Source organism: Zootermopsis nevadensis, unplaced genomic scaffold, assembly GCF_977971745.1.
Source record: "Zootermopsis nevadensis isolate Lab colony 2312 unplaced genomic scaffold, Znev_1.0 Znev_ptg000024l, whole genome shotgun sequence".
NCBI classification, from domain to species: Eukaryota; Metazoa; Arthropoda; class Insecta; order Blattodea; family Termopsidae; genus Zootermopsis; species Zootermopsis nevadensis.
The window spans coordinates 9,175,308-9,202,282 of NW_028259156.1; the positions used below are offsets into that span (position 1 = coordinate 9,175,308).

The window sequence follows — 26,975 nt, forward strand, 5'->3', positions numbered from 1 at the left end:
ACAGCAGGCGAAATGGGGGTTGCGTAATGCCAAATAAAATTACAAATCGCTGCCTTATACCAAAACTCATTATAAGTACGTGTTACTTTTAAACATGACAGAAAAAAATCCTAGAGACCCATATTTCAAGCTGATGTACACCAGTTGGTCATACCTGACTTATATTCTAAAGCATCATCTACAAGAATCTGAAGTGGAGACAACCTTTAAGCACCGAAAAAGAAAGAAATTCGGCCTTGCAACAAGAAAAGACATCAACTGTCAATTTAATTAATAGACCTTTTAAGAAAATGTAGCTATTTTTTACAATCGCAGTGACGACTACTTGTATCAGATTCCTTCCACAGACAGAAGGCCAATTGAGGTGCGAGGTTGCATTCAGTTTTGGTCCGCTTAATTGTTCCGGTACTTGTTATTTTAAGAAAATATTAATTATAAGGTACTTCACAGAATTATTCTGGTGTGAATCAAATCAAAAGGCCTAGCCGAGAATACCGTTTATACAGTTTATTGCATGTGATTAGAAGTCATTTATTCAATGCGAAAGTCTGGACTGGACATTGTAATATACAATGACCGCCCACTTTTAAAACTTAAATTAAACATTTCTGAATATGTAAGATCTGATATTCTCACGGTTGTCAAGCATGAAGATGACTCTCGTCTGCGTTGTAAAAGTTTACCGACGTTTCAGAGGTTATTGCTGCCTCTACCATCAGAAACAAGATGGAGGTAGCAAGGAACTCTGAAACGTTGGCAAACTTCTACCAGGTTACAAGGCGCTGCAACCCAGAAGATGGTCACCTTCAGTTATGAACATATTCCTATCCAATTTAACTTCGGTTGTTTCTGGTTGATGCCTCCTCATACACATAAGTAAGAGATTCTTTTCAAGTAAGGTAAAGATACGCATAAAATTTTGCATTGGATCTAGCTAGACTCTACATAGAGAACTTCTGCAGTCCTTGTAGAAAATCAAGTACCGAACGTAAATCCCTCATTTGATACAGTGTTATTAAAGAACCTATTATGTAAATGAGTTGGGTAAAATACTGTTTCAACCAGCAAACACATGTCCTAGATTATATATATTATACATTCATAAAAGCAGTCATTAAGGAAATACAAATGTTTTGTTCGGCACTAAAGGTGTCTGAATGTTTTCTCGTTTAAATTAATCATAAATCATAACAGCAAGTTCCTTACACAGCGCACGCATTTTCTCACCACATCTCTAAGATAAACACCATTATGATGCTTTACGGGGATGAGAATTGAAAAACTGTCAGATATAACCCTCATTTGACTAACAGAAGAAACGTTCTTACACGTGGTAATGAATTCAAATTTGCAATTTATGACAAACATGGTGTGATTTCATTCATTAAACTTAATCCAGTCTGATATGATAAGAATATGCAACACACAGGAGTTACTTATTCACGCCGTCCCTACTGACTTCATAATTACAATAAGGATTAACCTTATAATAGCAAAGCCAACGTGCCAACAACCTGGGCTACACTATGATGTAACAGTAGAGAAAAAGCTATTTATATCGGGTCAAAATTATGTTTTACTACTCATGTATTAACAAGTGTATTACGTAATCGTCATCTTTGAGATTCTGTACAGAATACATCACAGATGCTGAAGTTCATCTATTGCAAGTTAGAATCTATGGCTGCAAAACTAATATAATTCGAGATACCACATTTTTCCTTTTTATTTTGATGCCTGTACACAACAGGAATATTATTAGAAATGAAAGTTTCCATAACTTTCTTTCCGTATTGACGGTGTATGATAACGGCGTATGTTACCACGTCTACAGTAAATGTATTTGTGTCATATACCGCAGTGCGCCCGTGTTAACTTAATACGTATGACAAATAGCTTACGCAGTGGTTACCCAAAGCGGCAATACAGAAAATATATAGCTGGTGTTTATTTTAAATTCTAAAGTTGTAAAAAACACAATAAAATAAAATTCTTACAGCGCATAAACAAACATAAAGATGCTCAAAGCTGGAAAACTTTGTGCGCCGTTTAACCATTTAAAACCATCCAGAAAGAAAGAAGAAACATTGGTAAATACTTGGCGCCAGGTGGCGTTCGCTAATTAAAACTTGACTCTGATACGTGAAAACACAGCAACAGAACAAAAACAAAGAAGCACAATGATGGAAATATGAGCAGACGTCCCACAAACCCGGCTCCCTCGGTAGCGCAGGTCTACAAATCATGCTCCCCATTTATTACACTTCCCTTTCCCCAGCACATTCAAACCACCCGCCCCTCTTCGTATATTAATTTTAGCTCTGACTATGGCCTAACAATTTTGGTACGAGTTGGAATGGTATTTAGCTTGAACATACAATTACTTGATTCGAGTTTAAATCCCCAACACGCAAGAGACAAATAACTGTAGAGAAAAATTCTGAACTTCAAACCTCCCCATTTAAAAGCAAGTTGCCTAGTTAACGATCGAGTGTTCTGTGCACCAATTAATACGTTTCGATGTGTCAAAATTGATTTTCAAGCAATGACTTAACAGCTAAAAACAGTGATTCGTCACTATTTCCATGCAAACAAAGTTTCAGTCAGCAAAATTTCTTGTGTTTACACCAGAGCTTTCGAAGCTAGACTCTGGCTAATCCGCAAGGAGACCTGGGTTCAATCTCGGGTAAATTATAGTGAAATCCATGGTGGATGAAATGGCTCTAATTTATCCGGACAGGTTCATCTCCGAGGTGTTTCGGTGTTCCCCTTATAATAACAATTACATAATTGTCCCATACTCGTCTGTCAACGCTCCATAAGATGTGTGATAGCCCCGTTATGGATTTAGTCTCTGACTTTCCTGACCTCTGAGTAAAGAGAGTTTCTTTAGAATTATTTGACGTGGTTCCAGACGCTGCTGACGCACGACCTTTTCAAAGCTACTTATAACCAAACTGCACAGCAAAAAGTTTAATTTCTTTTCATAGATCCATCACCTTGGTCTATTTCTCGTAATACAAAAACAATGTTCAGCCCACTGAATCCGCTTCGGTTTCAGGCGTCCCTTATACTAAGATACCTAATCATTGGAGTCCACAGGACAGCTAACATAAGCCTACGTAAGTCATAAACGTAAGGGGTCTCGTTGCTGAATGGTTTTGTGTCAACACTTCAAAATCTTATTCCTGACGTCATATTTAGTCAGAAATTTCATACGAACTCAGTTCCGATTCTCAGCTGTTATTGATCTATCGATATCTTAAATTCAAAATGATATCAGCTCTACGTAGAACATCTTCGTTAATCGTGCGTGTGGCCACTGACTTCACCGGACCTAAATCCCAAAAATTTCTGTGAAATCACGATGTATAAACAGAATGTAAAATTAAAAGATAAACTACGTAATGAATTTTTAATGCAGCACGAAGCATGAATCTTGTATTTCAAACATCCGTCATGCTATATTAATCTTTTATTCTTTTAACACAGAGTTTATGCAGTTTTATTACAAATTATCTGAAGAAAATTGTAGAATTTTTATAACTTCATATTTTCTACGAAATTTTTTTTAAGCCTAACGAAAACTAAACAAATACAATGACATCTCACAAGATCCTTTTTTTACGTACTTTGAATAATGTAATAATTTCTACCTTGCAGATTGCCACTGTCTGAAGAACGTCAGTTTGCTAGTGTTTCCGCCCACCGTGCAAAAGGGCAGTCAGGCGTCACTCTTGTGCCAGTACGACTTGGAAGAAGCACCTCTTTATTCCGTCAAATGGTACCGAGGGAACTTTGAATTCTACAGATTCTCACCTGGAGAGAAACCAGACACCAAGATCTTCCCATACCCTGGAATCCATGTAGACGTAAGTATAAACAAGAGTACTAGCAAATAAAATCAGCTCTATGTGCAGTAAACATAGGAAGTAGGATTTGAGATTCTCCTGGCGGTGAGTACGAAGATTGAATTATTTTGGCTTGTAGCACCGTGTAATATGATAGAACACTGCCTACGTTTCAGAGATCAGACAACAGCCATCTTTGTAAACAGAGAAATTTTTAAAACACTGTTCCCTGCTTTTCATTTCAATTTAATGAGCTTTAGAATTTCTGGTCTTCATGAGACAAAACACGGTGACCTAGGAGACAAGGCGATGATCCAGTAAGTCACAAGGGTCACAACGCCCGTTATTAAAGACGAAAATATAAAGAACACAGACTTATCAAGGAGTAAGATAATACTTATTTACTAGGTTATGTGACATGTTGGACAATGAGCTGCTTCATTTCAAATACGTAAACAAACTAATTCTTCGAACTGATGAAAAATAAAAACTGTTGAAATCCAAAGGAACATATTACGCTCAGAATAAATTACCCTTAGAGAAATATTACTGAAGCGGGTCTCTTTTCTGGCTGCCACTAAGGGAAGGCAGAGGAAACCGGACACGAATTATAATTTCGTATTTCAAATGGCGTCTTTTTTCGTTATTCTTTGTGTATTCTGTATCCGTCAGGCTCTTCCTTACAAACTGCAAGCACTCCCATTTGTCCATGTCACAAAAGAAACATTCAACTTATTTTCTGGAACAGGACTGAAAGAAGGGCAGACACTGTGGTTACCTAACCACACGGTAATTGCACCGCCCCCTTCTGAAAGGAATAGTTTCCATTCTGATAATTAATTCGACGTTTCAAGACCTAGCGGTCTACATGCTTACACGATAAATGGATTCATTAATGAAATTTGGTCCTATATGTAGGAAGTCTATTTGAAAATATGAATTTGAGGCAAATTTGAACAAACAACGCTCAGTGTAACTAATTAATTAGAGCGGAATAAGGGTTGCAGTCGTTCTACTAATTGATTAAGGCACTCATCGCCCTGATCATGGAGGCAGTAAGCACCTCTGAAACGTCAGCAAACATCCCAGAAGATCTTCATCTTCATACTCATGGCCGTGAGAACCTAAATCTCACTAGATGCCTATGTGTCCTTCTTCCACCAAAGTATTATATTTTTAATGACTCGTATTTTTAGACCTGATTTTGATAATGCCAGTAGGGCACTAGAATTTATGATGAAAATACCTAAATTCTAAAATATCGGTAGATTAAAAATTAATTGTTATCATAATATACTACAGGCAATCAATACACATTCCTTTCATTCTTACAAAAACTCGAAAGGTACATTGTCTTTCTAGATAAGATGAATGATTCTTCTTAGTTCTGTCATTAACTTTGAGAATGCAACGGCTTCCCTCTTTCTCTCATTTTACTTCTCTACACTTTCTCACTCTTCTTTGAGGTTCGTTCGCTGATTGATGCGTTGAAGTCTTTTGTGCTGTTGGTACCAACCCATCAATAGAAAAAATACTCGACTCATTTTAAGTTTCAAAGTGCTCCAACTCACTGTTTCCGAATCTTGGTTTTGCAGCTCAAGGTTCATGTACGTGGAAATAAGATATCCTTTCTACAACGTGACATTTCTGACAAATTTCCTATAGGGTTCATTCTGTGTTCAAAATTACACGTTTCCACGTCCTAACAGAGCTACGTTAATGGAACTAGTAACTTGTTACATTAAAAATTATGGGTGCTTGCCACGCGGCGAAGCGAACGTACAAACGAGCCAACGAAAACCAATGTAATCCCGGAATTATCGTCACAGTTGAGTCATACAAATCACAACACTGAACATAACGGTAATCTGAACATAATCGTGTAGCTGTGGATATAAATCAGCCGAACATCTAACCCATTGCTATATAAAAATGTAGATAACTATGCTGCTAAGTTTCAAAAATTAAATAAAATAAATTAACCTGCAATTCTATGTACAATTTTACAAATCAATACTGAAATATAAAACTGAACACATGAAACGAACAGAACACGAAATTATTCTATTGCTGAAAGTAATTATTTATTTCTCTCCTTTAATACAATAATTAACACATATTTTCTTACAAGGATAACACTGAAGCCAAGTGACAAATTCTTTATAAAATGCGACGGTAAATGGTCGAATAACAAATTAGTTTCCGTTCTTACTAGCAAAAATAAGTAAATAAATAAGTATTGTTGTGGAATTATAATCTTAATAATCGCCAATAAGAATAGTCAATTTTGTAACTGGTAAAGCAGAGGATATTTATAGGATACAAAAAACGAAACCAGGATATTTGTAACAAATCACGGATTCAGATTTAAGGACCTGACGCATGGAAGAAAAAAAAAACTCATATACATGACGGGTGTAGAGCTACACTTCTCTTAATAGTGCCTTTTAACACATACAATTTGTCACCCTGTTCAGTGTTGAGTCCTATCGAATTTTAAATAAACTGTCATCTGAATATTTCACGTTTGTGTGGCAACTGTACTGCAATTTATAAAACATTTCCAAAGATATATTTCCAAAAATGAGAACCAAGAATTGAGTTTGAGATTCATCTCATTCGCTGCTCAGTCCAGTTCTGTTTCACTGCCACAAGAATCACGCAATCAAGTATCTCTGAACCTTCTGGCATTTGAGGGAACACTAAAGAACAGCTGGACGTATATTTCGCAGCACGCCATGCAATTTTGCAGAGTTGCGTGAGTGTACGCATAGAATACAAAGAAATATGGAAAACATCTAGGCAGCAACAAACACAATGAAGCGATATAACCAGTCGTAAGAGGTCACTGCTAACACCACACTTTGTGACGCGCTGTTAAGTGTACAGACACTAATATAAATTCAGAACGACGCAACACACATTGACTCAGATCGTGGAACGATGGTGCATAGGGCAGCTACCATTCCGCCCCTTAGTTTTAAGGAGAGATTTAAGCCATTGCAGAATTTGTGGCTACGTCAGGCAACAAAAAGGTATCTCGATGACCATTAAAGTGCGCAAACTGCACAAAGTGAAATATGTTATTACAAATCGCATCAATTCTTTCTGTTTACTTGAAGGGCTATTGCACGATTAATGGTTTCATTGCTTCGAGTAATAACTGCTCTCATTATTTGCATTTAAAAAAATTATTTTACTCGGAATATTGTTATAATATCAAATCTTTTAAAACCGTGACAATTTTTTATTCAAATCCCCTAAATAACAATTACAATCATAACATAATAACTCAACGGGAAAAATATGTAGATTGTGGTCTTCAAACGTCATAAAACCTAACATACTTGCAACTGGTTATTAACGTTTCAGTGGAACATGCTGCCTCCATATTCAATAAAAATCAATCTAAGTAAGATATTATATGGCACATTTGAAACCAGTTTCAAATATTGTAACGTAAGAGGTCATATAGAATAAAATGTTTGTATAATATTTCTCAAAAGCCTAGCATATGAGAACACCAATTTTATTTACAAATTATTATCCGCGATGTTACATTATCCCATGCAGTCAGGTAAGTTAGTAGCATTTCTACATGCAAAGAATAACTACATATAGTGACTTTTTGAAAATAAATGTTTGCAAAAAGTAAAAACACATCCTTTGTAATTCATGGAACATATGAAATACAGTCGTCACAAATGGAATTGAGAAGCAGCCGAATTCATGGTGCATTGAGTTGGCAGCGTCACTGTACTGTAACTTTTGTTGCTATTATCAGCCAATAATGAGTTTTTTTTTCTGTTATTGATCTCTGCCTCCAGCTGGTGAGAATTGTGAACGCTGAGGCGTAGTATAGCCAACAGGCTACAGGCAAAAAGCTTGTACCATTGCGTCAGTCAGTAAAACTGTGCTCTGCAGTCACACATGGACTATGCTTATTTCATCTGCTTCTTCAAAAGAGTTTTGGTTTAATTCTGTTCTGCCAACTGAACAAAATCCAAATGGAATATAACATGTTCGTGGGAATATGAAAACATGTTCGCGTATGTACATCTGCGTGTATTCCACGTAGTCCCACTGTATAATATCCTGAGTCACTATTAACTAACCCTTCATATATTATATTAGAATTCACTTCAGATGCGATAACTAAACTTTCTAGTTTCAGTTGTTGAAAGCTCCAATAAACTAAACGTATAAATGTATTAAACAGAAAACGACTAGAGTAATTTTGTGATAAAATGGTTACGAATTACTTATTCAGTTTTTACATCTGAATTCAGTCTTTTAGTAATTTCCGCGCTGTCTGAGCCCGCTCGACGCCTTGTTTATTTTTGGATGAGAAATGGTATCCCGACCTTCCCGCACAACAATGGCTCGGCCGCTTTTAAACATTCCGATCCTCCCGTGCGCATTTCTTTGTGTCAAACAGTTCTGTCAGTGCTTGGAAGCCATTTGCCGGTGCACTCCTTCAGGCGACAAAAAAGAACGCATTGCAGCACTTTGTTAGTCCTTGGTGCAAACCTCTAGAGGAAAATTCATTTTTATACGCGCTCACTCGCCACAAACTGACTACAGCTGAACCACACTCGCAACATATCACCGCGTGTCCTCAAGCTATATTATGACTGGGTCTCGGCAATGTTGCCAATCATACAACGAAACAGTGCACGTACAGCTGATCTCTTTTTAATCTGTATTTGTCAGTCTTAACGAACAAGATTTACATGAACTTTACTTCGGTAAAAACCAATCGGCTAAATTTATGAGAAATTATTTTTAACCACCGATGAGGAATCCGGGATAAAATTACACTAATTGACCTAGTAGTATGTTAGTAATTTCTTATTCACTAATGAGAATGCATATAGACCTAAGAGTGAGAATTGCTTTTGGGTAATTTGGTATTCAGTTATAATCTACTAAAGCTATGCCAATTTAGTTTCAAGTCAAACTTAAATGAACCCTGAGTCACGAAATCTGGGTTATTATAACACAGAAATAGACATGTATGCTTAAAGCGCAAAGTTCTGCCTTAAAGGCTTATAACTCTCACAAAATACGTACAGTGTATCTCACCGATAATGACGTTCATGTTCATACCTCGTTCATACGTTTGGGTCATAATTTAACTTCGTTATAACCGTTGCCTATAAACTATTTTCAATGGTTATTCTCTTTAAAACTGTGCTTATTATTAAAACAAAAATCCTTTCTTTCTTAGCAGATTCGTAACATACCCACAGACGCACATACACGGATACAGATACATGAGCCGTACGCAAAGGCGACACGTTTTTAATTAAATGGCTGTCGATTACATCAGACGACCTTCCCGTTTCAAAACTGAATCACTGCATTGGAAAAGGCCATAAACCAAATCGGCAGATAAAATTAAATATCGTAGTTATTAAGCACCAACCGACCAAACTCCGATCGGTGCATACCAGTGAAAAGATTAAAATCATTTTGTATAATCACATATAGCAATATATTTCAGATTCATTAATTTGTTTCAAGAATAATGTTATTGGATATAAATTTCAGAGGAGAAACATGTGACTCAAATTTAAAATAAAATTATCCCCACAATCATACTGCGCCTTTAAGTATTACTCAGGTTACCATAATCTTGCGCTAGATGGTAGTAGAAAGATGCGAACAACATCCCGAAATACAGAATATTTAGAAATAATTCAGAGAAATTTCTCTCGTTAACATGCAGTTATTTCCATATACAACACATGTGCCACAGTTGATATGTGAATCCATAATTTTCACCTCCTGTGGGTAACTGCTGCTTCAATTGCAGAGGCGAAAGGGAGTTCAGTTTACTCGTATGATTTAACATTTAATGAATCAAAGTAAATGGCTTAGGGTACTCCAATTTACATAAAGAGTTTTTAATTCAAAATTTGTGCTGAAAATTTAGCTCTACTTACAAAGCTTTAGTGGACTTAAAAGTAATTGTACAAAATGACTACAAGCGCCTGTGCCAACCATCTTAATTAACTCTGAACATAAAAGGTATTTTGTGCTGTTAGATTAACAATATTTGCATTTCGTTAATATATGCGCCTATAAACTGTGTAAGATTTGAGGTTTTCACAGCGGTGAGTATGAAGATTTCTGTCTTCTGGGTTATTACGCTGTGTAGTCTGGTTGATCGCCCTGATGACGGAGGCAGTATGACCTCTGAAACGCTGGTAAACATCAACCAGACTACACAGCGCAACAACCCAGAAGACAGAAATCTTCGCCTATAAACTGCTTTCATTAGGTGATAAAATTATGGTTTTCCGGCTGACTTTTCCTCAAGATGAAGTGCACAAAACTTGGAAAAACTACAGACAATTGTAAACATTTAAAGATGACTGTTTTCTGGGATGCTGCGCCGTGTAGTCTCGCGATCACCCTAATGATGGAGGCAGCAAACATCTCTGATACTTCGATAAAATTCTATCAGGCTACAAGGCACAACATCCTAAAAGATATATTCATACTCACCGCCGTGAGAACCTAAAATTACACCAATTAAAATTAAAATTATACAAAAAACTTAAAGGTCCAGATAAATTATGAACTTCGTCAACACAGAACGAAAATTAATCGACTATGCACAGTGCAGCTTCTAAATAAAACACTTACGCCTTAAGGAATTAATAAACTAAAAAAATAAGTCACACATCAGCATAGAATAATTGTAATTAATGTGTCAATATGCCAAAACTGTTACTTGCGGTTCTGTTTACTGTATTCATATGCTGCACGAACATATGTCCGTTCACCTTGAGTACTCTACATCTCAACGCTGTCCGGGATTAAAACCATCCAGACCAGAAAATTATTTTTCCTCACTGGGAATGAAGTAACTGATTGCATGTCTGACTATACCCGAATATATCAGCAACGGCCTCTATTAACAACATCAAAAATGTCAGAATAAACACCAGTAGTCGGCAAATTATGATCTAAATCCATACAGATTCATACCATCAGACTGCTTACGAGGTACAACAAATACCTAGATGGATTCCTTCCTATAACATAATGCTTGGGATAACATTGCAGCATCCAGAATTTTACAAACTTAACATAAAATTGCCGACTGACACCTATTTTTTACACACACACATCGCACAAACGTACAGTAAAATGACTCTCTGGACTAAGTGGTCGGAGCTCGATTCTCGGGAGACTTCTGTATTTGCGAATTTTTCCAGACCGGTTAAATTTCATATCAAATATTAAAGAACTAAAATGTTCGAAATAATACCACACCAAAGATGATATATGACAGTACTAATTTAATCTCAAGAGCATTATTTTTTCAGCCCGAATGCTTTTAGAGTTAACTTAATATTAGACAGCTCGAGTTACGTAACAAGCCTACTTTTGTCTCATGTTGATTTATTCCGTACGTTCTTAGTTTCAGTGGTTCTAAAAGTTCGGCAAAAAACATCACGAAGTATTTCAAGGTTTACACAATTGTGTTCTGTGATTCCTAAAAGTTAGTGAGATGCCCTACAGACCGACCTCTCAGACACAAGTCAGCGCAAGAAAAAGAGGTTTATTAATGGAGCTAGAAACAAGTGTAATTAATGGCCTCCTCCTCTATCGTCAAAATGGCAGAGCCCATGAAACACAGAGAAATGAACAAATAAATGTATCTGCATTCGTTCATTCATCTATATCATTCTTGACAGCTGAAGAACTCAGACTAAATATTCGGAAATGCCCCTTCGAATGATTTAGTTACGTGATTAATATAGGGCATATCCCTGTACATATTTTTCTCTATCTTTAAAATAGTTCAGAGCTTCATTAAAAGTCTGTGGTTGACACGCACAGCCTATATGGGTGCCAAAAATGAGGGGAGAACGATTATGGTATTTGCAGAATGTTACCCATTCAATTACAGTGGAAACTATATGTACTATTTGATTTAACATTCAATAACTCTGAGTTTTGCATAGGTTTTCTATGATTACCAGGATAAACAAAGTATTTACCTGAGGTGAATTAACCAACAGATCTTTGTGAAGAAGACGCGTTGTTTATTAGTAAGAGTTTTTAAATATTATGTTTACTCCCGTAAAATATGTATTATACTCATAACAACCGTGGTATTATCACCCCGCCCCATCACTCATCATCCCCCTCTTCCTTTCTTCAATGGGTAGGCATTCTTTTCCCTTCTAACTTACTTAAGTTCTGTTCATGGCACGTGTTCGCCAATGAGCGCTTGACATTGTTACCTGATAACTGCCTTCAAAATTAAAAATGCCCTTACCTTTCATATATTTACATGTTTATAGGAAAAAGTTTAATTTATGCTTATTTGTGAAGCGATTAAACTATTTAAACACGTAAAATTTAAATAAGAACAGAAAAAATATATTCAAGAACAGAAACAGGGCATATAAGATCAAATGATCGAACAGTAGAAAATGCAATTAATCTTAGGATAATTATAAAAATGAAATAAGAATTTCTAATTTGAAATCAAATGTATACGAGTTTACACGCTTACACTGTTACTTACATATTATTCTACCCGTTGTCAAGTCAGTCAGGTCTGCAAATTTGAAATGCTTGTACGCGGTTAACACCGTGTGGGTATCAAAAGGAAGAAAGTTTGAGAAATTCTGGATTTAGATTAATAACACAAGTATCGCTGTTTCATGCTACATCTGTTCTGAATACTAACTGCTATTTCATATTTTAAGTCCCTCTTACGGATTTCAAGAAGCATCTCCTACTTCCTATTGCTTCATTTGTATTATTAACACAGCAGAAGCATTGAGAACTCTTGATGTAAAGTCACAGAAAACCACTTTGTTAGCCTAAGGAATTATAACCTGGCAATGGAAATACGAGTAAATTTATGTTAAAACTGTTAAGAATAAAAGTAACTACCTACATCCTGGGAGTAATATTTGCTTCTGATAATCCATATGTTTACCACTACATTGGTTGATTGTTTCGACATAAATACAAATCAACCGAAATAAAGCTGATGTAAACAAACCAAAGAGACGTATAGCAGACGTAGACTCTCTCATGAAAACGGAGTAAAGAGAATGGCGTTGTGGCCTATTTCAAGGCATTACTTCGTAAAATGTCTAAAAGACAGTAAATTATCGAGAAAATTTATGAAGACATTTATTCTTACTTCAATTTTATACAAACACTCTAGCATAAAATGTATAATGTCATTTGTATCCGAGAACAAATGAATGATTATTTTAAATGAAAAACTCGAATTTTTAGGAAGTGAAGAGCTTGTGGCTTACTTCGTGACACTGTTTTAGAAATTACCAGAAAGGAATCGGAATAAAATCACGAAGATTCCAGAAAAATACCGGAGAAGTAGTTTAGATTCAAACCTAGTACTGCAAGTCTACCGCTGAGCCGTATCTACTCCGTGACATTAGATATTTAACATACTCTGATTATAAATGACCACGCCACGGAGATAAATCGATCGGTCCGTCCCTTGCGAAACTACGGGGTGTCGAATAGTGTAGCAACAGCGCATAAAGTTATTTTAATGTTGCTCTGAACCCCTAACCAAAAGACCGACAAGTCACATTCAAACCCAAAACCACTTTGGCACATTTCTGACTCTCTACATATGAGAGCCAATATATCGGATGACGGTTTATAGACGGTAACATGATTTATGTTACTATGTCATCTCTTTTCTTGGCTATTTGAAATTCATAACCACTTTTCGCGTTACATTTGTCAGAATCGAGTAACAAGGGGGCGGCTGCAGACCTTTGATCTCATGTCAGACCTGCTTCATGCAGAAGTGTCTCTGTGAAACTCGATATTCTCTGTGAAAGAGACAACAAGTCTTTAATGGCCATGGTGCACATCCAGATGGAATGAATGCACGGGCTGTAGGAACTTCTACGCGCAGTCTTCATTCAGGGAATAAAGAACACAAGTATGGCGGCGAGGCGTATTTAAAACTTGACTCGTGTTCTACAATCAGAGAATGGTTTAATTAAAGAAGCGTGTGGAGAAGAATTAAGAGGACGGAAGCGATAAGAGAAATTTAGATTAGTAGAAGGAGTAGTGCCGGAGAAAAATTCCTCTTGCCCTTCGGAACTATGATGAAACTATGACGTTTAAGTTATTCATTATACGTTCAATGTACTTGGGCCTAATTTTCAGATAAATCACGTAGCTCAAATGTGGACAGAAATTACAGCTTCTCGCACTGTGAACCCGAATAAAATATTTTTAATTAAATCAAATATGAAATTAGTCAATTTGTATGGAACTAACAGATCACTATTAAATATCTTCTCTGAGGTGTACAGTTTCATTCACATATTCAGTATTATTTTATATTCCTATCTACTGTACTTTCCTCACCTTATTTTCCCCACTCATGTCCAATTTTCCTAAATTTCTCATCCCATTTATTCTGTCTGTAAAATTTATTTATCTATATCATATCCTTCGTTCATACCTCATGACTTTTTACAGATAAATTTAATTCTTCATTTCTAGGTTTTTTGTCAGTAGCCTAAACGTAGGTTACGATGCTACAGTAAACAAAGATGTAGCTGAGATTTGAGGTTCTCTAGGCGGTAAAGATGTCGATTTTGCCATTTCGGGCTATGGCGCCATGTAAGCTTGTTGATACTAACATTTCAGAGAAGCATACAGCCGAGACAAGAAATCAAATACAGTATTCAACTGCAAATAGAAGAATAACTTCAAGTGATTTTTGTCTTGTTTATTTCACCAACAGAAACCTAACAATTTTTTAAAACATCGTGTGTCTGAAAAATATTCGCGACCTGTTTTACTACGTGCTATGCATTTATCTATTACACGGCTGCTGGTTTCGAAGTACAAGTTAATGTCAGCGTGTTGAATTCAAAGGCACGCGAGGCAATCCCAGAAGTGTGTCTAGGATCCTACTCCATATTCATTCCCGTCGTGTCGATAGTGAAACATCTTCCTCGTCCTCTCGCCAAATCGGGGAATGAATACACAATGCAGAAACAAGAGCTACTACTACAGCCATGGTGAACGTCAAACCAGTACATGAAGTACGATCCACAGAAGTGAAACGTATTCAAATGGGCGGAAACCCATTTCAGGGCAATACCTTTAGAAAGGGGCAGGGGGAGAAACCACCGTCGTTCCATTCGACTGTGTTCCAAAACAGGTCTATTTCGTCATTGTGTTACAGTTACACCAAATCGGTAAAACTCTCCTCAGACGACTGTCAGAGCTTTTGTGCCCCCTTCTCCGAGTCCTTGTGTATAAACCATTTACCATTGTGTTGAAAACGAGAGTGGAGATTAAAAACTCTGATGGTGACACTACACTTCCACATTTAGAATTGTGGTATTGCTTTCGAAAGCATTAACTCGTTCCTTTTCACCCCACTCAGGGTAGGTATAAACAGTATTCTAACATTTAAGTGAAATACGTTGTTAAATATGTTAAAATGGATTGTATATATATATATATATATATATATATATATATTATTTTCCTTCGCCCAAGTGAAATTCAGCGTAAAGAAATCGCTGAAACAGTAATCCTACCATTTTATTGAAAGCTATATTTGTTTTAACTTACGGCAATAAAATATACTGAAGATGCTTCTCTTCTGGACTTGGTGAACCGTGTAGTCTGGCAGGAGCTCACCGAAGTTTTAAGGCTATCGCCCCAACGATGTAGGCAGTAGGCACCTCTACACGCTACCACTACAGGGTGAAACAACCCGGAATATAATCATCACAGACCCTTAAATATCACAATAAATCTGTGCTCAGCCAACAACGTAATGTTACAAAACAAAGATCAGACCAGGCATCATTATTTGCCGGTATTTCGAAGAATAATGTGGGTTTATATCATTTTAAAGTGTGGTAACAAATGCATTTCATAATTTAAGAATTCAAAATTCGGACTATGGATGCGGGAAATATAAATGTATAAACAACACGAGGAGAGGAAAAAAATATTTCCGTTCGTACCAAACGATCTGTGGTGCTGTAACATTCCTTACGAGCGGAAGATAACAAAAAGAAAAGTGTTGAAACATTTAACATGGATTTCTTGTACTATATAAGCATACAAGATCGTAGTCGTGATGTCTGTTGGCGTTCCCTCTCCTTCTAATTCCTCTTCTTTATGAATACATTTGCCTGTCATGTTCTCTGCCAAAACAATGTAGTTCCCTGTACACAGCCAGCTCATTGAATGAGATAATTTGAATCTTTCCCAAATACTATCGTCATACCCTTCTCTTACATACATATTTATACAAGTGCAGATACATTTTTCTTCAGTGAAAAGCTACGATTCTTAATGGGTAAGCTTTTCATACTATTCTTACCAACGTAGGTTTGAAGCTAGTTTGAATTTATTAAACCGGATACATAGAGTAACATCTCTTATGGAACTAGAAAGCTGAGAAGTTTAAAGCGATATGACAGGTCGTTATAGCTTATTCCACTATACGCCTCATGTGCCTGATTTATACGAAAAAAACATAAAAAGAAGAGTATTTTCCCTTCAAAAATTGCGCATGGGTTTGAGGGTAAAACGATTTAGAAAACTGGAATAGAGCCAGATAAATGGAGGAACAGAAACTAAACGAAAAAGGACAGAATGCCCTAAATTAAAGGGAGGGACTACCGCGGTCCTTGCAGACTGAATCTTTATGTGCGTGTGTGCGTGCTCTACATCGCTTCCTACTTTAGGGAAAATGGAAAGAGGTCAGAGGTTAGGATAGCCGATCTCAACAGCTGCCTATACTCCTTCTATGGGCACTAAGCCAGGTAAACTACTATTCGTTTTGAATTATAGAGACCCTGATATATTCCTTGCGGTTAAAGAATTATAAATAGCTACGTTACAATATGACGCATTTTTACTAAAAATAATATATTAATTATTGTAGTAATTACCGTCTTGCTGGCACTTAATTATGACTCAAGATTTCTAGCATCTCCACATCCCTTCTCTCTCTTTTTTGTTTATATTTTCTTTGTCAGAACTCTCGGATCCATTTTTACAGATGTGTGTCAACCCTTTAATTAAGTAAGGGCATGCTATATTTATCACATCGCTGAATGTTCAGTGTATTAGGGCATACACTTTCCTACACAAATAATTCCTTTTTGTTTTTATCGATCTACCCTTCACGAAGTATCCCACATGGACGTACAAGATTCAGGTCTACAACTTTCCTATATCCGACTATTGTCATGCGTTCAGCACAATAGTTTCTATATTAATTTGATGTGCTGTTTTCTAGAATGTGTTCAGTGCTCATTCTTTCTGTTCGTATAAGGTTCTTTACCGGTTTCACACTTTTAATTTCTGCTAACATTAATTTACTTGAAGAAATCTTCTTTATAATAAATTACTTGTTACCATAATGCGAACAAAAGTCTTTGTCTTTCAATACTTATTCCGTGTTTCTTTTTATTTTTTGCTCATAATATGCTATCAGAAGCAAAGATTGGATGAAAACTCAGAATAAAGTATGAAACAAGGACAGACGAAAGAAAAAAGTTTAAAAAAGAAAGTGAAAACTATGAAGAGGCACGAACTTTCATTTAAAGTTCAGTCCTTTCCATTTGGTACGAAATCGGAAGTAATATTAATTCTGCAAATCATGTGGTTCAAGTTGTGTGACCCTCGGGTGAATAAAATGCAACATCAGTAATTGCGCAGAATGAACTCAATTGAGAACAAGCCCTGGAAAATTAATTCATCCAAAACTCAACTTTTCTGAAAGTAAGAGTCCATGCACACAACTATAAGCCAAAACAAGTGAAAAAAATTTTGTTCCATAAATTTGCCTATCTTTAAATAATTTATTGTTTGGTGATTGGGAAATTATGGTTACAACACATCTGGTTTCATAACAGTTACGTTACTGTAATGGAAAGTCTCCTTCTCGACCCTAAATGTTCAGAAAAAGCCCCAGCGAAACAAAGCATTCCTCTATGCCAAAAGAACAAAACGGCAAGTTTAAAAAATTTATACACATTTCATGAGCTTGCAGAGGTCGACCTCCCTTTTCACAACAACTAAGAGACGGCATGGAGCATCCTAACAGAAATACACATAGCCTAGCTCTTCTCGTAAGATTACTGTCAGGGTCGCTCGAGGCATGGTTCTGTTTGAGTACAGAAATAAAGTACAAACACAAGGCGTGGGATTTTTTCCTCAAAGAATCGTCAGGGAGATGCACTTTGTTGAGAGGATAATCTCTGTACCCTTAGTTTATATCCGGTTTTCTACAGTCTCCCTTGAGTTTATTTCAGTATTACGTGTCTTTCTTTTACGTCATGATGAGTCGAGCTGAGTGCTAGGTAATATTTGTTCTTTGTTGCTTGTGATTTCAGTATTATTGTTAATCTGTGAACGATTACGGCGACCTGAAAGAGTACGTGACTCTGTACACTATGAGTCTACATATGATGCTTCGTAAATGGAAAATGTCTTAAGTAAATCTTACTTCCTTCTTTAATTTTCTTTAACGTGTCTTATTTCGGCATTATCAATTACAAATATCAAACAGACGTCAACGTTCAGCGTCCACGCCTGCAGAGGACATACAGCTTTTACCCTTTACAGACGATAGGACGTGTCTGGGGTGACGACGTCTATGCATTCCTGTATATAGGATTCCCTTTTATTCCATGTTGGCCCGAGACGGCCTTTTGGGATGCACAAACGGCCTTGTTCTGAGTGAATGTTCAATGCCTTCGATTTTTCTGTTATGCAAACCGTACAAAAAACGTTATAGTACACCCTTACTTAAAAACACCATCTTTTATTTCCCACCATAAAAGGTATTCGACCTCATAACATTCTTGGGTTATTCATGCCAGTAAACATCGTCTCTTCCCCTTTCATCCTGTGACTTGTAAAAATTTTGAACGTGACTGTACTCCAATATTTTTTTTTTTCACTGGCTGTATACAGTAAAATCAGTAACTAACTCTTAGTCGGTTTATGCGCAACATAAACTGTGGTAGCGCTGTATTTCCATAACAAGTGCTTGAAAGTGGAAAATCTCAAGAATTCGGGACTGCATAAAATTCTAACGTACTGAACATTCACCCTACATGAAGGGTTATGCATTCGATGAGATCTTAAAACAGAATTACGAAGGTAAAAAGTTCGAAAGAGAAGACGAAGCCTATCTGAAAATACCGTCTTAGAGTTAACAGGAAGAAGCTGAGGGGAACCACGGAACAACATTCCACTCCCAGTACTCAAAACGCGTACCCTCATCACAGAAGCCAAACTTATTATACTTTATTTAATCGATTCGTACTAACAGCATTAACTAAGGCATATTCATTGTTGGTAATCTGGTAACTCCAATTAAATAATCCCGGAACAAATTTGTCCTATTTGCAATTTATTTTTAGGTTGAGAACTTACTGATTGAAAATGTTATGAAGTGGGTTATTAAAACGGGACTTTGTTGACCGACAGGTGAGAATAAAAGTTGAATGCAATGAGTGACAGTGAAACGCCGTGCTGACATATGTTTGTATGTTATCTCGCTAAAAATGAAATTGCCAGTGGACGTAGAATATGCACGTCATCCACTGAGCATACTGTGTACAGTCAACAACAAAAATTAACTTATATAGACATACAAATAGCACTAATAGTAAGAAGTATGTATATCCAATAATTATGTGAATGCAGGTGTGGTGGCTCTTGGATGCCATTTTATAAGTGATCTATCTATCTGTCTGTCTGTCTGTCTATCTATCTATCTATCTATCTATCTATCTATCTATCTATCTATCTATCTATCTATATATCTATCTATCTATCTATCTGCCTGCCTGCCTGTCTGTCTGTCTATCTATCTATCTATCTATTTATCTACCTATCTACCTATTTATCTACCTACATATATCTACATACCTATCTATCTATCTATCTACCTATTTATATATCTATCTATCTATATACCTATCTATCTATCTACCTATCTAACTATTACCTATATACCTATTTATCTACCTATCTACCTATTTATCTACCTATTTTTATATATATATATCTACATACCTATCTATCTATCTATCTACCTATCTATCTATCTATCTATATATCTATCTTAAAAACACCACGCAGCAGTGCTGGTACCACAATAGATTTTAACAAAGCGATTATTCAATATTTCCGACCTCACCTTACGAAGCAGTATTTTAATTACTGGTTTATTCAACAACAATTCTAATAAGTCAGGCCTACACCGTGTAAGGTTGTGCAGAAGCTGTAAAATTCTGAATCTAGTAATGTGCAGGAAAATTAGCTGTTATAAATTTGAAGCCAATACCTCTATCCGCATAGCCGGTCTCTGGAATGAGATTGGACTTCATTATCTTCTGAATACGATGCAAGAACAGCCTACTGACATTCAGTGCACAGCTCATCATTCCATAATGAAGTGAAATGTGATTTTAGACTTTTTTCATACTGGACGCACACATATTACAAAGACTGTCCTTACTTCTGTATTAATGCCGTTGACAGACGGAAACGAATTCGCTTTCAATGGCGCTGCTGATGAAACGTGTCGTTAAAACACACTGGCCCGTGTTCCGTTCCATTTCAATCGCCATTCATGTGTGTTCTCACCGAATCCGTAACCACATCTAGTAGCCTCTATCGTCCGCCAAAATTTACATCAATGTTAATTAGTGGATGTGCCGTATTCATTAGCTCACGTTCAAGCAACCCGACTAAATGGTCTAAAGCAGGGGTTCTCAACCTTTTTCGCTGGCGTACCAGTAATTCTAGCTTAACACATTAAATGTACCACTAACCAAATGCGTTCAGGGAAAACTTACTTATGTTAATCTTATCTTTTAATTTTCTTACTTAGTTCTCATACCACTCAACACTGGCTCGAGTACCATCAGTGGCACGCGTACCATAGGTTGATAAACACTGGTCTAAAGAATCTTAAATGATAGGCCCAGCACACGCGTTTAGTAAAGACGAAGTTAAATTATATTAAGTTCATAGAAACTTGAATTCTACTGTGTTATCACTGATGATGCTACTGTTATGACAAGAATTATTCATATACAACGTCTGTAGTTTTTGGTGACAAATAAAATCTTTGAAAATTAATGGTTTTGTCCCTGAGAAACAAATAAGAATTTAAGAAAAATTACAAGATTCTGAAATCAGATCAATCAAAACGCAAGTGAGGAGTACGATTAATGACAATTAATGTCCGGAATTAATTTGGTGACCATAAGTGAAACTGAAATATCAATAAGAACGCTACTTTGTGAGACTTTGATTTAATTCTTTAAGATTATACTAAATGAAAAATATAAGTTGACGTAATGAATAATACCACAAAGACATATTCCAATAGATTTTATACGAAAACTCTAAAAGAAAAATGCCTTCTACGATCTAAGAAAACGCTCCCTCAGCTACGAGACTTAAGGTTTAGGATAATACAAAGCCTTCTCTTACTCACTTCAGTTTACGGAAGTCACATTAACATTTCACGTCTTCGGTACGTGTGGCAGTAGATGCACAAGGCATTAAAGGGGAATTAATTGTCTTGAGGTGCAATGTCTATTTGCTTTGTAATAATTATATAGAGGTGCCAAACTCTGGGAGAAGCAATAGAACAACGAGTAGTAGTGGATTGCTTCAATTTGAGGAGTACTGCAAACATACGTCTTTATTCCCAGCATGCGGGTGGTTGAATGCTTTACTCTGAACCTACGTCTGGATCAATGGCTTGTGGCACAGTGCCTTAACACATTTTGAAAGCCTGAGCCATGTGAAATATTCCTTTTGAAGGGGAAACTTCCACCCTCGAGACAGAAACTGTATCACCATTAGTCAAATCATTACACTTGGTGTAAAAAGGGTTTCCCCCGACATAGCAAAAATGCATAGATAAAGAATTTTAAGTAGTTGGAGAAGACTATCTACTAGAACTATCTATCAGAACTATTTAAATATATTCAAACCCTCATGTTTTATTAGAATAACGAACTGAAATATAAATATTTTAAAAGTAATGACCGCAGAGTGTAACCTGATTAACACGTTATATTGCTAAATGTGACTCTTCTGGAACGTGTTTGGAACAGGTAAGAAAAATTTTCCTTTGTGGAAAATCACACCTGTCGTTTAATCTCATGAACTTCTAAATACACTTCGTCTTACAAAGTAAACCAGGTCGTTATGGTACAAATAAATGAAAAACAAAACCAAAACAACATGGCAGAATATTGGTTCTGGAAACCGCGAGTTACCAATCAACGCCGAATAAATGCCTTCAGTTCACCCCCGACAACTTTATCTTCCTATTATTTGTTAGGCATTTTCATTTGCGATTTATTTCGCGAAAACTTCACGGTATTGACTTCAACGCGTCGCTTTGGAAGCGGAAGGCAAAGAGACATACGAAGACAGTACACCCTATTATTGTTTTGAAATGCAAGTTCTGTGTTCAATAGTGTGTCGTAGATCCTTGCAATGTAACTGTCAAACCAGCAGCTCTGTGGGAAATTCTCAAATAAACAATGTGCATTGTGTACACTTCCCGAATTTATTGGGTTGCTTGTCCAAAGTGAGTCGTTTAATTACAAGCTCCAAGACAGAAACTACCTCACTCCTAACTCTGCAAAGATAGAAAGCGTTTGTTTACGATTTAACATCTTACCTTGTAACTAGACGCGAAAATTGATTGCAGACATTCTGATAATAGTCGTTAGAAAGTATCAGGTTATTACGCCTTCGACCAAAACCTACAGCAATCGTATTTATTAACATGTTTTTAAAAACGCATTAAACAAGGTAGCACTGGGATTCCCCACCCTGTTACCCGTATGGAGAAATGTGTCCGTCATCAGTATTCGATCATACCAAAATTGGATTGTGTGGACATTTTTAGTAAACCTCCCCAATATCAAATATAAAGAAAATTCAATCTGCGGTTTTCGAGTTGTTGCATGCGGATAGACGGATAGACATACATACAGACGAGACAAAGCTAGTAGGCGCAATTGTGTAATTTTTAGATACGAAGCGCCTAAAATGGCGGACGTAGATATTCCGTTCCTGCATGAAAGATTTGTACCTAAATAAAAGGACAGGTAATTAAGGCAACAAAAAACCGTAAAATCAGTATTTGCTGTATTTCTAACGTTAGTCCTGGATGAGGATGAAATCTCCAAATATTTCAAATTCAAGTTTTAAACATTTTCTTTGCCGAAACAGTAAACAAATTTGCGCAATTAATCAAAAAACAACATAATAAATTTCGCGTTTACGACATTAATATATAAACCTTAACACAAAAGTATGACTCAAATCAGATTTTAAAATATTCTATTGCAATTACGAAAATTGTTGTATCAAGTTCATGCTAGTGTTAAGTCCATGTCTGCTTCATCTATATCCCTGACTTATAGTCTCTCCACATTAACACGAACGGCACGATTTATTGCATTTTTGCTACAATTTTAAGACATCGAAATTGTTCTGCTTTCAATGTAGAAGTTCTCTTTCAATTATGAAAAATGGTGCTCAACGCTAAAGACCAGGTTTAAATCGGAAATGGTACTATCAATAGTTGTTTCAGATACAGCCTTCAGTCGGAGTTAAACAGTTTGACAAACATTGTCATATTCCCTACATAACCGTGATTTCGTAATTTCTTTTCTCATAAATGTGCAAAGTTAAATTTATGTTCTCACTGCATTTAATGACATAGAAGATAATGCATTACACTGGCATTACGACGAAGCCAGTGCACCGACGTTTCAGGTTACAGACGGACATTCAAACTATAGTATATGCTACATATAAAGACATTGTGATAACATTCCTTATTCAGATTTTTCAGTGCCTTCTTTATTGTATTAATATAATAATAATATTAAGTGTAAGAAGAAAATATGCAATTTTAAAATTGCGGATATTAATGACTTTGTTCACATCGCCACGTGTGTCGGAATGATGGGATCTTAAATTTAAAACATCTCAAACGAATTTTTCAGCAGCCAAGATAACATTTCTTCGACCTGTAATGCGACATAGAAGATCAGGTCTAATTCACAACGAACACATTAGCGAACAAATAAAGTTTCCATATATAAAGTTTATAAGTTACCTAAGGTAGTTTCAGGCTATGTGGAACGAATGGAGGAACATAGATTCCCTAAAATGGTCTACACGTACTCTTCGAAGTAGAAATAGAAAAAGAATGAAGACATCAGTTCCGGAGAGATCGCTGTTGCGGTCGGAACAGACTAACAGATCAAATCCCTGCAGTGGGCGATGTTTGCTACATAAATTCATATTTTGCTAAAGTAAAAATATCAACAATTTACTCACCTACGATGCCACGACTGTGTCGAAGCATGCTGAGAAGGGGAGCACGCGGTTTGTCTTGAGAAACTGTGAAAGAAGAAAGAAAACACGTGTATATTCTCATCTTCTAACCCCCACCTTTTAAATTACCATTCCTGACTTTGGTGAGTTACTTTTTTATATACCGGGTATAAACCCATTTGCAGTCAATAATAAATATATATATATATATAAATTTTAAATTATGCGTAAAGTATATAGCAAATTTGTGTAATTATTATTTCGTAATTCATGTTATCATTTCTACAAAGATTTAAGGATTTAAATGAAGGCAAGTCGCAAAATATTATTATGACATTTTTAAACTTTGAAGCTTAAGCTTATCTTAATATTTATTAAAAGTTCAGTTCCCACAGCAAAAAAAATATCTGCACTCAAAATACAAACTAATTAATGTTGTTTACGCCCTTTGTTCTGTGAATCACACTAAATCATTGATTTATACACTCAGTGAACAAAATGTAGAGTTATAGATGGTTTCAAAGCAGGTGGTACATATAGTCAGCAACGCGCTTTAAGGAAAATGGCTGTCTTCTTGGTTGTAAAACCTTGTATTCTGTTAGACGTTTACTAACGTTTCAGAGATCCTTCATTAGGGCGATGAGTCTCGCCCTTATGGTGGAGGCAGCAGGGACTTCTGAAAAGCAAGTAAACTTCTACCTTCTTTGAGCATTGAGGAGTTACACATTCGGTATTAAAACAATAATTTCCTTGAATTCAGCGCCTAAACCATTTCTTTGGCACTGCCAAGCTAACGACGAGTTCAAAATTTGTAAACGTATACGAAGCAAAATTACTCAGGTCACATACGCAACTACTGATTACTTACCGAAACTCTCTCAATGAAACACGTGACCTGAAAACGTCAGATGCAAATTAGAGACATGACCTCTGCGAAGAGCTTACGCCATGTTCTGAAGTGAAATGAGGGCGTATCAGCAGAGTGCTGTAGAACACGTGTAGAGGAATTTGTAAAGTGTCAGTTCCAGTAATGGCGCGTCATGGATCACTCGTTGCAGCTACTAGGCGGGTTAACAGGTTGGTTCAGCAGAAGGCCCCAATGTGCCAATCATCCTCTCAATTAATGCAGGCAGTAACTTTAAGTTTATTAACGAGACCATAAACCACGTCTTTAATCAAAATTATTCCAGTTTACCCAGACTCTAAGCCTTCGTATAAATGTGATAGATTTCTGTTCTGAAGACAGTTCTGTGATGTTCACAGTTCGTTACAGAAACAATCGTGTGTGCACGATTTGAATACGGTCAAGACAAACACCGACCATAAATACACTCTAAAACTGTTATTTTGGACTTTCGTCCTCACCTAAATTATTCAATTACAACATTTCAAAAGCTGTAGTCTGCTTTCATTATCAGGCAAAAGGGGGAGAGATCAGAAAATCTACCTACTTGGCCGTGTGGCTGCGTCTTGGAAACAGTATGAACAGCTACACTAAGAAAACAAATGTCATCACGTATTAGAAGATTTTTAATGCTAACTTAAATTCGAGTAAAAGTGGCATGATGACTGTAATAGAAACAATCTGAAAAGCCAATGATTTTTGTTTTTAGATAAATATGAGTGCACAGTGTAAATATTCAAGTACACATAGTTGACTATGGCGATGATATAACTGGAATGTGTACCATTCTGCCACTAGAGTGTTCGATGGAAAATGGACGGTCGGTATACAAGTATTCGAAGCTTTTTATCCTGTAAACGCTTCAATAATTTTCTTACCTCACGTATAATAAATTATTGTGAAATCTAAAACCTATTTTTACAGTAAAAAATTATGAAATTAGTTTACCGAATCTGTTCCGCAGATTTAGGAATCTGATTGTTTATTTATTGTATTTATTTGTGGTTGAAGCCTAGAATCACCGAAATAATTAACATTAATTATATTATAATTTTATGACACTGTATTATGCAGATTTCCGGGCAGGCAGATAAGGGATAACTTATTTGGTCTTCAGCTTTCCATTATTTATCATAATGCTGATAACAAAAATGATTCTTTGTCCACCAATATACGAGTATTAACGCATTCATATCACACAGATCCCTTCAAAGCTTTCACTTTGATCCTCAAAACAAACAGTTTTATCGCTCAGTCCGATTTTATTGGTGTTCGAAGCCGATTTCCTCTCTTTTATTTCCATCCGTCAGTGTAGACAAATACTGGGTTTCAAACTCAAAGAGATGTGTCCTGCAGAGCATCTGTGTTAATGATTTGCATACGATATGACACTCTCTGCTTTTCTCTTCAGTGATCGCCCGAACTTACTTCAAAGACTAATTAACAGTTTCAGACGTGTACGACATAAAAAAAACTTCTGGAGAAAGAAATCACTACGCCTTCCTTTATAAATAAAGAACTTCAACAGTGAATTTGGGGGAGGGGGCTATCAATGATCTCTAGGCCAAAATATAACAGTATTACTATTAGACTGTTATGCTTGGCCGAACAAGTTCTTAGGATTTGACGGTAGATGATAGAATATTCTAATTTACAAGAGCTAGGCAGCTTTTAGAATAATTAGAAAGCGCATAAATGTTGATAATTCATAATTATGTTTCATTAAAATGATTAATGTCCACTATCAGAGATTTCGACTGCGTAAAATTTACAGAGCATCGTACATTCGCCACGTCTTTATTGTTTAAGACACA

The 26,975-nt window shown here is 36.2% G+C and overlaps 2 protein-coding genes across 7 annotated transcripts in view; one reads left to right on the top strand and one right to left on the bottom strand.

Annotated features, from left to right (window-relative positions):
• LOC110827981 (E3 ubiquitin-protein ligase sina-like) overlaps positions 1 to 26,975 on the bottom strand; it is a 635,101-nt gene that overhangs the window by 464,772 nt on the left and 143,354 nt on the right. For all 6 annotated transcript variants that reach the window (XR_015536944.1, XM_087355373.1, XM_087355372.1 and 3 more), the window contains exon 3: positions 24,261 to 24,323. Coding sequence is in view for 5 of the 6 variants with exons in the window: in XM_087355373.1 (XP_087211499.1) it covers positions 24,261 to 24,323 (63 nt within the window). In the remaining variant the exon portion in view is untranslated. The remainder of the gene's footprint in view (positions 1 to 24,260; positions 24,324 to 26,975) is intronic.
• LOC110838474 (uncharacterized) overlaps positions 1 to 26,975 on the top strand; it is a 247,961-nt gene that overhangs the window by 95,281 nt on the left and 125,705 nt on the right. The window contains exon 2 of the mRNA XM_087355359.1: positions 3,664 to 3,872. Within this exon, the coding sequence (XP_087211485.1) occupies positions 3,664 to 3,872 (209 nt within the window). The remainder of the gene's footprint in view (positions 1 to 3,663; positions 3,873 to 26,975) is intronic.